The sequence below is a fragment of the Ricinus communis genome, chromosome 3 (assembly GCF_019578655.1).
Source record: "Ricinus communis isolate WT05 ecotype wild-type chromosome 3, ASM1957865v1, whole genome shotgun sequence".
Taxonomy (NCBI): domain Eukaryota; kingdom Viridiplantae; phylum Streptophyta; class Magnoliopsida; order Malpighiales; family Euphorbiaceae; genus Ricinus; species Ricinus communis.
Window position 1 is genome coordinate 29,535,026 of NC_063258.1, and position 14,515 is coordinate 29,549,540.

Consider the following 14,515-nt stretch of genomic DNA (forward strand, 5'->3'; position numbering starts at 1 on the left):
TTATTTAAATTTTAATTAATATACTATAACTACATCACTCCATTTATTGATGTATCTAATTATCTATTTTTATTAGCAAAGATTAAGAACATAAAATTAATATATGTGAAAAAAAGAATTAAAATATAAAAAATCCATTTCGCTTAAATAAAATTCTCTGTTATTTATATTTAAATATCGATAAAAATAACTATCGCTCTTTAGAAACATACTTGAAAATGAATCAAGTATGTGATACTAAATATAGACAACAACCATTTATATATGGTTGTAACGTTTTATTCAAATCATTTTCAAAATGGAAGACTTATGTATGGTTGAAAATGAAACATTTTATTCAGATCAATCAAATACACTTAATGCATCAAGCATTTGATACTAAAAATACACAACAGCCATTTATCTATGGAATGGAAGGTTATCTCATAAAGATATTAGATTACGGAGGATTAGGGGATTTCAGGTTAAGTCCCCATCCATTTCTTAAATTCAATGGCTAACTCTATTTATAGTGGATTTAACAACCTCTTTTAATTGATGGAAAAAGAAATTATTGATAAGATTTTGATAGCCGGAATTCATTTCTTTTTCATTTATTTATTTAGTGAAATTTTAATGCAAGAGCTGAATGAACTCTAATAATAATATTCTGAATTTCTTAATTTTTTGAATAAATATATATACTTAATATCTTTATTAGATTGGGAAAGAAAAAAAGGTTAAAAATAATACTTAAAATCTATTCCATAATATTGCACGGCTGCGATGCTAATAATAAAATAATAAAATAAAAAATGTATTTGTTTCAGAGATTTAATGCAGTTGATAGTTGTTTCTCATTAAACAACTGTATTCAAGCGTTTGGTAAAAATTTGAGAAATAACAACTGATAGTTGATTTAGTCTCGATCAGCTGCTAATTGTATCAGCTCTATTTTAGAATTTTTTCTTATCAGCTGATAGCTGATTTGATTTTTTTTAATTTATCTGGACACTATTATCCTTATTAAAACTTATTAATAATAATTTACTGTAAATTGATATCATATAATTATATAATTATATTTTATAATAAATAATTATTATTTTAAAATTATTCTTAATAGTTAAATAATTATAATATTTATAATTAGAAGTTTTTATTAGTAGAATTTAAATTTAGATTTTTATTCTTAGAATAATTTTTATAAATTTTTTTAATAATAAATACACCTGAGTTAAAAAAAATTAACTATAATATTTTTAATTATTATAAATTATATTTATTAATTTGCATCATCGAATATAATATAATGAAATAAAATACTAACAGCAGTCGCTAATAAAATTTTACTAAACAATTTAATTTATCAAGAAGAAATTACCAGCTATCAGCTGTAATGATTAGTCGAACCAAACAGATCGTGAATCAGCATTTACTTCAATGTAGGTTTTATGCATTGACTGACTGATTAGGGAATTAGCCTAATAATGGAAACGCATCACAAACAAACCTGTTTCTGTTACCAAACAGAGGTCGGCGTCTGAAGCAAACTCTTAAAAATGAATCAAGTTAATAAATTAAGAGTTCATATCAGTATATAACAGAAAGAACTACAACTAATGCCTTTCTCTTGCAAATGAATGTATCAGTATCACCCTTGGGGAAAGACCAGTAATAGGATTTCGGTATGTGTCGGAGACGCAGCACATGAGACTAAGTTGAAAATTTGCAATGCCATTAATTGCTGCTGCCAGGTCCATTGAAAGATGGAGAGGACAAACCCAATTCAACTCCATGGCATATAACCAGACCATAGCCAGCTGGCTTAGCGGCCAAAAAATAGCAAGGTGAACTATTTTCTAATTTTAGAGTCTCTGTCTAGCTCTCATTTTAATGCCACTAACAAATAACAGTTACCAACATACGTCAAAATAAAACTAACCACACATGTAATTAAATATTGATAACAGCAAGATTTACCCACTATAAAATTACGTAGCTTGGTCCACTAATAATTTTCCATCAACTTGAAAAGAAATCTGGTAGTAGTTGGCTTTGAACTGTAGGCAATCTAGTTCAGAAGATGAGGCTCAGTAATTGAAGTTGAAAAACTTGTCTTGTTCAGAAATTGACTCCTGACAACAAGAACTTGCAATCAATGACATCTTGCAGAACCAGCAGGTTGAACGTCAGAATTTGTCTGCTTCCACAACAAATGTATTGCTGATAGCAAAGTGACGTGGCATAATAATTCTTAAATCTTAATTTGTATCACAAAAACTCCCATGATTTTAATTATTAAACTTTTTTTCGTCCATTCCTGTTTAAGAATCTGAGATATATTAATTACATTAAATAAAAAAAATTAAAAATATTAACATAAAAATTAACACACCCAATTTCTCTTTCATTTTTTCTCTAACTTTCTCATAATCCAAACAACCTAAATCCAAAAAAATAATTGAGATTGCACACTGCATGCCAATTGACAGAACTAAATTGTTATGTACTTCTCATTGTTTGAGCAGAAATAAGAATGAAAACTCAAACACGAGCAAGAAAGGACTTTTGACTAGCTCAGAGAAGGCAGCACTGATGCATGCAAGTGATTACTACAAACTGCCGAGTCACACTTTCGCCAACTCAAATTTCAGCAAAATGTGGTCGAATACCAAACATGATTTTCTTATTCTGCAATTAAAACTAACCAACTATTGAATAATTTGTCAAAAAGTGGTCGAATCGATGAAGCACGCCACACATTCGGCAGAATGCCCGAGAAAGATGAGTTTTCTGGGTACTGTAAATATGAGGAGTTCGTTCACATGGTTTATTTTTATACCTGGGTACTGTAAATGACTTTGATATTGAAGCTTTTGAGTTGTTTATGCAAATGCAGTCTGAAGGACAAAGGCCTAACCAGTACACGTTAGGGAGTCCAACCATACAACTTCTGCCGCCTGAAGCCTCGCCGTCGCCGCGAATCGGCCCCTTGAAGTTTCATCTGCAGCGCGCGGCCTTCTTTCTCCTACGACGATTTTGACGGCCAAGACTTTCTAGGCAGGCATAATCAAGGTTGGGGAGTCGGTTTCCAGCAGTCCCACACGCCGGTGTAGGATTTTGACGGCCAAGACTTTCTAGGCAGGCATTATCAAGGTTGGGGAGTCGGTTTCCAGCAGTCCCACACGCCGGCGACACCTGCAACAACTGGAACAAGCGATGGCAACCGTTCAACGCGTCCTATATCTATTAATGCTCGATTTTCCGGCGGAGGGATGCTGCAACTCCGGTCGCCAAAGGTCAAGGGGGCCTGACGTTGATTAAACTGGCGGGTTTGAGGAAGATCGTAGGCGAAAGTAAGGGTTGCCGGAGTTGACAGGTGAGTGTGAGAAAGAGAAAGAGAAAGAGAAAAATGACGGAGAGAGAGAATTGAGGGGCTAAAATGGATAGTTTCTTCACTAGAAACTACTTAATGTTAATCACTTGTAATTAGCCTTTATTAATTTAAAGTTTATATTAATTACTTGTAAATCAAAAGTTTAGTAAATCATCCAGATGTTTTAATATTATTGGTGTTGATATGCTAATATGGCATGTAATAACAATATGTAATTTTTTCTTTTAGAAAAAAATTATTGGTTGGACTGCCACATCATTTAGAAAACTATTTGTTGAAAAGTTTAAATTGGATGCATTTGACTCTCAGATATAAATTCAGTGTAAAGTATATTTTAAAAAATATTTAAATATAAAATAAATATTTTATTTAAGTTTGATATATTTTTCATATTTTATTTTTTATTTCTATAAATATTAATGATTTTGTATTTTAATTTTGATTAATAGAAAATACTAATTATAAATATCAATTAGATAAGTGTATAGATATTTGTACCGTAGTTTATTGAATATAAAATAAATAGTAAAATTTAGTTTTTTACGTGTAGAAAATCAAATCAACTTTCTTATTTATATATAAAGAATAAAAAGTATATTAAAGTATTATTTTATAGGACAACTATAAACGGCTAGTTTCTAGCTTTCTATAATTCTAGAAGCATGCATTTAATACTTAATTACTACACCTAGCTAATTGATCTAATTAGCTCCAAGTATTGAAAGGTAATATCAAATAGCAATTATATAATTATATTATTTGTTAGATAAATTAATTAGCAACTAAAATCGATAAATTTATATATGAAAAACTAAAAAAATTAAGAACTTAATTTATTGTGATATATATATATATATATAGCATGCATAATTATAGTCAATATTATATCTTTTTAGACTAAATAAGTACATACTTTAAAGTTATAAATAAGATTTAAAATATGGCAAGATCATAATCTTCTATTTTTCCTTAATTACTTCTAATTAGATTTTTTATTTGATATTTTTAATAAATTTATGAATATGACTTTTATATATATAGGATTTTTTTTTTCTAGAATGAGAAGCATAGTAATTTACCATATATTATTCGTGCATAACATGGTAATATATCAACATTATACGTAAAATTGATAGCAATATTTTTACTGCAATTTTTATTAATTCAAGTTTTATGTAAATATTAAATAAATTTTATTAAATTTGAAGAAATTAACATGAATTTATGTAAAGAATTAGATATGAATTTAAATTTTATATGAATAACTTTAAAAAAAAATTCATTGGAAGTTGAATTGTTAATTAAATGAGATCTATTAAAAACATAACATAAATTAAATATAGTGAGAGTAGACCTGTTCATGGGCCGGGCCTGGACGGGCTCGGGCCGGGCCTGATCGGGCTTGACTTTATTTTGAACAAGTCTAAGCCCGTTCGAGCTCGAGAATTTTTTAATATCTCTCAGCCCAAGCCCGAGTCTGAATTTTTTTTAAAAAGCCCGGCCCGGCCCGACCAATTGTTAAACCTGTAAATACGGATCGTGTCTGGGCGGGTTCGGGTCGGGCTTGAGTTTAATTTTATTTAAATATATTATTAATAACAATAAAATTATAAACAAAAATAATAGGTAGCTAAGTGGTAGCACTTAATTATAAATTAAAGGTCACAACTTTAAATGCTAGGTATGACATTTTCTTTTCTAATTAAACTAAACATCAGGTCGGGCCGGGCCAGACTTGGGTTTTTATGGAAATCCCAAGCCCAGCCTCAAAAATTCGAACTTTTTATGGATTCAGGCCGGACCGGGCTTGTACACAAAAATTGTTGTCTAAGCCCGGCCTGAAGAGTGCGGGTCTGGACGGGTACCCATGTCCATAAACAGGTGTAAGCGAGAGTATAAAATATATACATTAATTGAATTTATTGAAAGAATATAATAATCTTTATAAAATAAAATAAAAATCAGAAATGACTAAAAAAGTCACTTCTAACACTGGAGAATCTAACCATTAAATTTATTTTATTTTATAATATAATTCTTTAAAAAATATATATATATAAAAGATGGAATGGAAATACTTTGAATGATTCGGTTTAAGAAAAGATCTGCTACAGCGAGTGATTTGTGCGGTTGGTGGCCCATCCGAGAGTTGCGGGCCCTTGCCGCTGCATAAGTGGTAGCTCATGCTCGGATTCAAACCGGCCGGGTGGATCGTCGAACCGGCGACTCAGCTTCTCAGATTAAGACTGTATCCTTCAAAATTCACTTGGGAGAGTCCGCTCTTCTCATCCATAAAAAGACCAACAAAAAAAGGAAAACCCATGTCTTTTGACTGTAAATTCTGCAAAGAATGCCAGGAATTGAACCTCAAAAATCTGACTGATAAATATAACTGTGCAACCGCTAATCACGCATAAAAACTACTGCTTTGTTCCTCTGTTTCTTATCTTCTCCACTAGAATGTAAGGTTACAAGACAGTTCACCAAACTAAGGAAGCTTCATAACAACTTTCCTAAAAGGGAGAAAGGTTTGCTAGCTACTGTATACACCAAACGGTTGATAATACAGGTTACAGTACCTTGAAGTTGGTCATTTCATTGTACTGTTGTTCACCGTCCCTAAATAGGATAGCAAGCACTCTTTACTGTAGAAAAGGATAGCTGGATAAGTATTAACCTCCTCCACATCGTTTGCATTCATTTTGCAGGAAAATTGTCAAGACAGAGATCATTGACACTGAAGGGTGACTGACCATTGCATTACTTCATGGATCACTACTATCTTCCATGACAAAAAGTCGCACAAAAATTTAAGAACACAACACAAACTCATAAAATCAACATGGGTTTAGTTTTTCATGGTAAAGCAGGAAATAGTTTTTCTAGCCAAGAAAAAAGAAAATGCTACTATCACCTGTTTGTTCGCATTAGTGTTTTTTCTTTTTCTTTTTTCACTTCTAAGACAAAACACAACGTGTGTTATGATTTATGCTCCGAACACTAAGAGATTCACATTCTTGTCCAGTTCTTGATCTTTATTGCCTCTTCCAGAGTAAGACCATTCAAAGAGCCAAATGCCTCTAATTGTTTCACATCTAATACAATAAAAGGGATGTTATGTCTTTCTAAACAAAAAGATATCATTTTCACTACAATACATGCAGTTACTGGATCGACATATAAACTTTCTGCAGCTGTGAGCATAAAAGCAAAAGCATTAAAAGGATAAAATGAATTCTGTTAATATAAATAGTTGCAAATATCCATTTATAAGACCGGCATACCCCAATTGCATTGGCTAACTACAAAAACAGGATGAAGCCTACGGAGCTCCACGGATAATAACATAATCTCTGACAGTTAAATCAACAAGACAAAAATCAAACTTCAAAAAAGAAGCTATGCTACTGAAATAAGTAAATTCTGGCGATTTTAACTAGGCAGGGGCAATAGAGGGATGATAGAGCGCATCCAAGCCTCACCATGGCTTAAAGCCACAAGGATTACAGGGCCGCACAGAAGTTTCCTCTTTCAAGGGCCAGGGGCTTAAGCAGCAGAACCTTACTACCTCCTGAAGCTGGGCATAATGCAGTTGGAGGTAGAAAGTACGATGGGGACCAGGCTTAGCCAGAACTAAGAGTCATTTTTGTTTTTCTAATCTATTGGAAGTTTTTGTAGTACTAATTCCTTTTGTAATGATCTCAAGATACATCTCTATCCTTGTATTCACAATTAATCTCTCCAATCTCCATCTCATCATTGTCCGCAAGTAAAGCACTCTCTAAATTACCCATTGTCTCATCATCCTCAAATTGCACGCTTATGCTTTCATTCTCAGAATTATTTTCAGCCAACTTATCATACTCCATGTCTGACAAATCACTGAAAGTTTCGATCTTCTTCTGCTTTCCTCTGTAACCAACAAGGCTCAAGAGTTTTTCCTTCCAAACAACTAAAGGACCTTTCTCAATTAGTTCTTGACCTTTGTAAGCTTCAGTCAGAAACACACTAAATCTCTTACCCCTCTCAGACACATAGAAAATCCCAAAATGTTTCAAAAGAAGTCTCATCAATTTTTGTGGCATCACAAATTCCCGTCGAAAATGCGTAAGATGATCAGTAACCAATCTCTTTTCAATAGTAAAACTAAGCAATTCATGCATAATAGCAACAGCCCTTTTATCAAATTCTAGCGACCCAGCGGTAAGCCCCTTAGCATCTGCATATGGTGACAAATAAGACCTTTTCTGGAAGTGTTCAATCTTCCCTCCAATTCTGTACACCTTCTTGTACATAGGAGGAAATTTCAAAGGAAATGACAACGAAAGCAATCCTGGTTCATGCTCATGCACACGTGTTTGACTTACACTTACTGCCTTCTTCTCTAACTCAGTGATAGCCCAATCATTATTCCAAGATACAAGTTCCAAATACTCCATTTGATCCCGAGATTGAACAATCCTAAATAGATTAGGATAATTATGCACCCATTTGATCCTAAAATCCAAAGGTAAACCAAAATCTCTTCTAAAATGCACAATCTTATCAACTGGAATCCGTTTATCAACAGACATCATCAAACACCTGGTAACATATTCAGCAGCTTTATCTGAATTCTCCTCAATTAACATTTCTTGTTCTTGAAGCAAATCCTCAGCTTCTTTGCTCATTCCACACCATAACACCCCTCTTTGATCCTTATACAGTTCAAAAAGCTTTGGCGATTTTCGAAGAAAATCCGATATTTTATGGGGTTTAGGTAAATTAATCTTACTTCTGTGTTGTTCAAGATTCCTGATTGGGATTACCATTTCTCGTTCTTGCTTCAAGATTTCCATAATTGATAAAATTTTTGATACTATTTTCCATTTCTCTGTTACTATTTCAAGATCGTGCACTCTTTTCTTGCTGCTTCTGTCTTGGACTCGCTTACTTGTCGTCATCGATCTGGTTTGCAACCAGCTGAATAAAAATTCTTTACAAAAGTTGGCTCTCTTAGGCAAATACACAAGCAGTTTAGCCGCATTGGTTTTATTAAGAGTGGCCATTCAATAACGATATAAGAATCAGATATCTGACGTTCAGAGATGAGCTGGCAATCAGATACGAGATGCTTCTTTGGTCGCCACAATGTGGCAATGCCCTCGACAACCTTAATTCAACTCTCTGATGATTTCTTCTTAGACCCAAACTGAACCCCTAAAAGGCCTAACGTTTTCATGTTTCCCTTCTGAGTATATGCTACTGATCAGGCACTTGCATTTGCTGACATGTTAGACCATTATATTATACCCATAAATCTTGATGAATGTGTGACCAGCACTTGCAGTATACATTTACACAATGAATGATTAAATGGGACGAAGAGGAATGTATGGTATCCTAATGAGAGAGGAAGGGATAAATAGAACGGGAAGAAAATGTAACCAAGGAGCAGGAAAAAAAAAGGACCCTTATGTTTGAAAAATTATAACGTAGTTTAAATAACTATTATTATTATTTCAATTATTAAATTAAGTTAATAGATAATATATTAAAAAAAATTATAATAACTTAATTATATTTAAATATTTTTCTAAATTTTTAATATAATATTACATAAATTAATCTTATCAATATATCGATATGATTATTTTTTAGAATTAAATATTTATTATATAATTAAGATGTTATTCTATTATTAAATATAATATCAAAAATATTATTTAAGTTATTATTTACTAGAATTAAAATTATTGTGGAATTAGAAAACTAACTTTTTAGTTAATATAATTAATACGTTATTTTTTAGAATAAAAATAGTATTATTATTATTATTATATTAAAAATTATTTATTAGTTAATATAATATTAAAATATAATAATTATATTATTTATTAAAATTAAAATCTCCATTCAATAATTATTAATTAATAAATTAATAAAAAAATTATATAATGACATGTAAATCTAAATTATATGTGTCAAAAATAAACATACATTTTAAAAATAAAAATTTTAAATATTAAAAATAAATTATATGTGTCAAAAAAATAAATTTCAGAAATTAATATATATATTTAGATTATTAAATAAAAAGGAAAGAGCAATAAGTTGTTGATAAATAAATAATTTTCTTAAATATATTTTAAAATACATAATAAATTATATAATTCATGGTACATGTTTGATATATGTTTCTAGATATTAAAATATTTTATTATTTATATTTCACTTATATGCTATAATTAAGACAAAGTTTAGATATTACATATAAATAATAAATTTTAAATTTTTAGAAATTAATAATTATTTACTGGCTAGATTTACAAACAATTTAGCAATTAATTTTAATATTTTGTCTAATTATCCATAATTTTTACAAATATAAATAATTTGTAAAAATATAAGTTACGTGCATATAATTCATTTAATAGGGATATAATTTTCCTTCAAAAAATAAAAATTTAATTAAAGTTTTATATTAAAATATAAATATAAACATTTATTTACGCAAATAATAAGAATCGCGATAAATTGCAGAAATAATTTTAAAATTGAAATCACATGGGTTGAATTTTTAATAGTGTGTTTGGAAGCTGCCTTCTGCCATTTTTCTACAGTTTTTTTTTTTTGAATGCTATTTGTGCATTGAACTTTTTAATCAAACAATTATTGCATATAAAATTAAGGAACCAAAACCTCACCGGATGTTCAGTTTCCTTGAATTCTAAAACTGCAATCTGTTAAAAGAAATATAATTGACTAATTGCTTCCCACTTCTCCATATTGCTCTACTTCCATGTTCAAGACTTTTAAAGGGAATTATCAATAAATGCATGGGCTAAGCAAGACATTTGATGGGCCTCATGAATGTACGGGTCGGACCCATTTTCCAATTTGAATACATAATAGCAAAGATTTTGTGATTAATAATTTTATTTGTTAGTGTTGGAACATTATCTTCTGTTACTCCTGTAAGCATTAACCCAACGCTTGTATCACTTCTTCAATCACTAATTACTTGTCAAAAGGAAGCAGAAAATATAGAAAAACTTTCATCAAAGAAAACATTGTCTAATTTTGTTCTTACCAAAAGTATTGGGAATAATGTTATAAGAGGAAAAAAGAATACTTATCGTAAAGAAGGAAAATGGAGGGGACTGAAATATTGAGAAGTTTCATGAAAGAAACAGAATAGTCCAATTATTTTAGCAGAGTACTGGGAAGGTCGTAAGAGGAAAATAGAAGCAAAGAAGAGAGGTTATTACTATTAGTGTGTTTGAAACAAACCCAACTCGTGGGGCATGTTTTAAGGATGACAAGAATATTATTAAAAAACAAGGCTAATATTCTGTTGGGTGCGTGCAGTTACGAGTCCAAATTGAGTAACGCGTCTAGACCACCTGCGTTGTATGTATGTTCCCAAAATCCAAGCCCTGCCTGCCTTGTTATTCAGTCAATTTTATCAACCTCTGCTTCTTCATTTACAGCGGGTGTACTTGGGATGCTAGCTGACTAATGCAAAATACTAGTCAAATCATACTTCCCTTTTCTCTCTTTTCCTTTCTTCATGAACAATGAAATCACAGAAATACTTTGGTATGAAGCGTAGGAGAATGTGAATGTACGACCAGTGAGAATGAAGCGCGGGTCAGCATATTATTTCCTCTACACTATTTTGCATGGTGAAGTCATATTATGAAAGATCTTTAATTCAGGTGTTGTTGATGTGGTAATCTCACTGTCTGAAACTCTTAGGTGAAGTCAACTGGTGGAACATATATACTATACTAGTATGCACTTCAATTTCAATATTGTTTGTGGTAATAGTTGGGTTCAAATCTGACAAGGTTTAATATCGAAGTAAGTTGGATTGGCTTTTAATTTTTAATTTCTTATTTAGATAGTTTGATCTAATTATTAGCTGCATTTCAAAAAAAATAAAATAAAATACTTGACATTTATTTTAAATGAAAATTGGTCAACATTGTTAAAATATAATTTATAAATGATAAGATCCACTGCCTGCTAATATATACTTCATGTTCATCAATTTAATTAATCAACAGTTCAATTCAATCTGTAATATATATATATATATATATATATATATATATATATTGTTAATTCATCAATTTGTATAGGGTCGCTCCTCACACCTTTAAAACGGGATCAATAATGGCAGCCCTATCACATATCAACCAGCAATTTAGGCACCGCTTTTCTTAAGGAAAATATAATTTTCAAGAACTAACTAAACAATCAACATCAAATTACTTCTAATGACCTCAGGTGATCTTCGGCTACCGTAACCGACCAATGATCGGCCTTAGTGCCGGTGAGATAAAAAAAATTTCTTAATTTTATTAATAATTTATTTTTACATCTACTTACAAATTAAATGTACAGAATTTTAATGAGTTTAAAATGTTTTATTAGTATTTTTTTTTTAAAAAAGAAGTTAATATTTTAAAATTTATTAAATACTATTAAATAATTTATTATGTAAAAATAAATAACAGACGGGATAGACTTTAGACTATTTTCTGAAAAGGTTACATTAAACAAAAACTCAACGGATTTGACTAAGACTGATTCAGATAGAACATTGATAGACTTCAACTGAGTAAGAGAAGTTACCTTGCTTCTGCACTCGACTTTGTGATAACTGTTTGCTTCTTACTCTTCCATGTCACAAGATTTTCACAAAAAAAATATGCAATATCCAGTCGTATTCGTAGACCTCCTATCCGTCAAATTAAACCACATGCTCCACCGCTTGTGTGGGCCTCGTCAATTTCTTTAATTTTCATTCTTGCGAATGTACTCCTACAGCACTATACGGGTCGATACGCACAGCGCCCAGTATCCATCAAATATTATTTTATTAACAAAAGAAACTATTTTGTGCGAAACAAACCCAAGGCAAACTAAGATATCTAATTCTAGGTTCAACTTTTGGGACCATTTTAGATGATTAAGGAATTGCCAAATAATTAAAAAGAACGAATATCTGAGAGAATTTGTTTGGTTACATACAAACATAGAATAGAAATACCACCAAATAAGACAACAATGTTAAAACATGTGCAGACAGTGACAGCGTCTGATAATATACGAAAATCAACAGCTGAAAAAAAGGATAAACAAACTTTGTCTCTTTCTTGATTGCCCCTTCTAATGAACAATTTAAGACACATCAAAGCCAGACAAATAACTGGGTCAGGAGGATCAGAATACTCTGCCCAGGTTAGGCTTCTCTTCTTGCGAGTTACCAATACCATTATAGATTGGCATTTTGCATGATTATTCTGTTTGAAGGTGTGTGGATAACAGAGTAAAATAACGCAATTGTGAAGCGACTAAAACAAATATTGAAGAATAACTTATTTATTTATTCTTAAAAAAAATTCTCACAAATTATTTTTCAATAATTTTGTGATTTTTCTAAGATATAAGTTCTTTGACAATAGAAACGAAATCAGAGTAAATTACTAATTAGGCCAAATTTTAATATTTAAATCATTTTGATAGTTTTGGATATATATATATATATAAGTTTAACTTATTTGTTTTTGGACTGGAAGGTATAAAATTGCTAAAGAAGTACCCAATTAAGTTCATATCATAGTTAATTAAGCGTTTCACTTTTAGAATTCAATCAATTTGTTGTTAGTATATTATAATATTATAATTTGACTGGACTTATTGATGCTCCTGGGTTGACCCTTCCTTGTGGACCGTTAATAAACCCACATAAAGTCCACAGAATACAATGACGCTATTTCAATGACATTCGTATACAATGACGTCAACCTCAGTGCTGCTTTCCCCACTTTCTTTTTCAATTCTTTATTGTAAAATGCAGAGCATATTACATATCTCTCCCTTAGGTTTGACCCTGTTTACAGCTACACCCTCTTCATTTTAAAACCGAACAATTACATCCTAGCATTTTAATTTCATTAGTACTCGTGCCATTCCGTAAAAAAAATAATTATTATTATTATTCTACAGTAAATATTCGAGTCCAAATATCTTATTTTCTTTTCTTAAGAATTTTGTTGATTTTTGATATTAATTAAAAAATAAAAGAATAATTAACATGTGATAAGTCTCATAAAAGAAATAAAAGTTCTACTTCTTATAAATTAGTGAATTTAGACATCAATTATATAACAAAATGGTGTAAATGATTATAATATCTACATTATAATAATCAAAATAGATGCAACAATGAATTTAATCAGAAAATGACTTAATTTAATATTAAAAGTAGTGTGTTTTTTAAAGGAAATAATTTTAACTGCCAATGGAAGAGAAGGATAGGATAATCCAGCAATAGGCTGCAGGTTTAGGGACGTAATTGTTAAATATTCAAATAAAAAGAGATAATTGTGATCAAACATTTGGGAAATGCTCTAAAATAGGCGGGACTTAATTAATTAATTAACTGCACAAATGAAATAACCTTAGCCAGAAAACATATTCCTAAACAAAGCTCTGGAATCCCTTTTGACTTTGTTCTTCAGTTCATATATTCAAGCTGCATCCGCCACGTAGCATACACACAAGTATTGGATAATTAACATTACTGAGTTTTGGCATCGTAATTGAGGAGTGCAGTGCCGTGCCGGTAGAACATAAATATGATGCACACGAAAATGGAGGAGCTCTTTAAAGCCATCACGGTTTAGGGGAAACCTCGAGTCACCTTGCTCCACCTACCATTTCTATTTCATTTCACACACGAGTTAAACAATCACTTTCCTTTCACCATAAAAATAATAATTTTTATTTTATTATTTTCGTTCTCGTTATATCTTCTTATTTACATGATAAAAATAGATTCGAACTAAAAATTATTTATTTTTATTAATAAAAAATATCGATAAATAATTATTTTAATTAAATTAATTTTAAATCCGAATTGGCAAATGGTTATAAATATTTATGTTATCCATTGTAAAGATTGAGTGTAGTGTAATATGTACTGGGAAGTGGGCCAGAATTTTCCAATATTAATCTCATTAATCATCGTATATATTTGAACGTGCTGATATTCCTACAAAACAAAGCTCCCCCGCGTTTGCCCACTCATCATCACCTGTCATTTCGCCACGTGTCCGCTGATTCTACTCAACAATTTATGAT

General features: G+C 30.7%; 1 protein-coding gene across 1 annotated transcript; it reads right to left on the reverse strand.

Annotated features, from left to right (window-relative positions):
• Positions 1-6,596: 6,596 nt before the first annotated feature.
• LOC8258613 (protein WHAT'S THIS FACTOR 1 homolog, chloroplastic) lies at positions 6,597-8,820 on the reverse strand. Its single transcript, XM_002516120.4, has one exon. It carries the CDS (start codon positions 8,425-8,427, stop codon positions 7,081-7,083), a length of 1,347 nt encoding a protein of 448 aa, XP_002516166.2. The 5' UTR covers positions 8,428-8,820; the 3' UTR covers positions 6,597-7,080.
• Positions 8,821-14,515: the final 5,695 nt, after the last annotated feature.

Bases quoted from the DNA above. Each gene is read 5' to 3' on its own strand.
- LOC8258613 (XM_002516120.4), bottom strand. From the start codon at position 8,427: ATGGCCACTCTTAATAAAACCAATGCGGCTAAACTGCTTGTGTATTTG.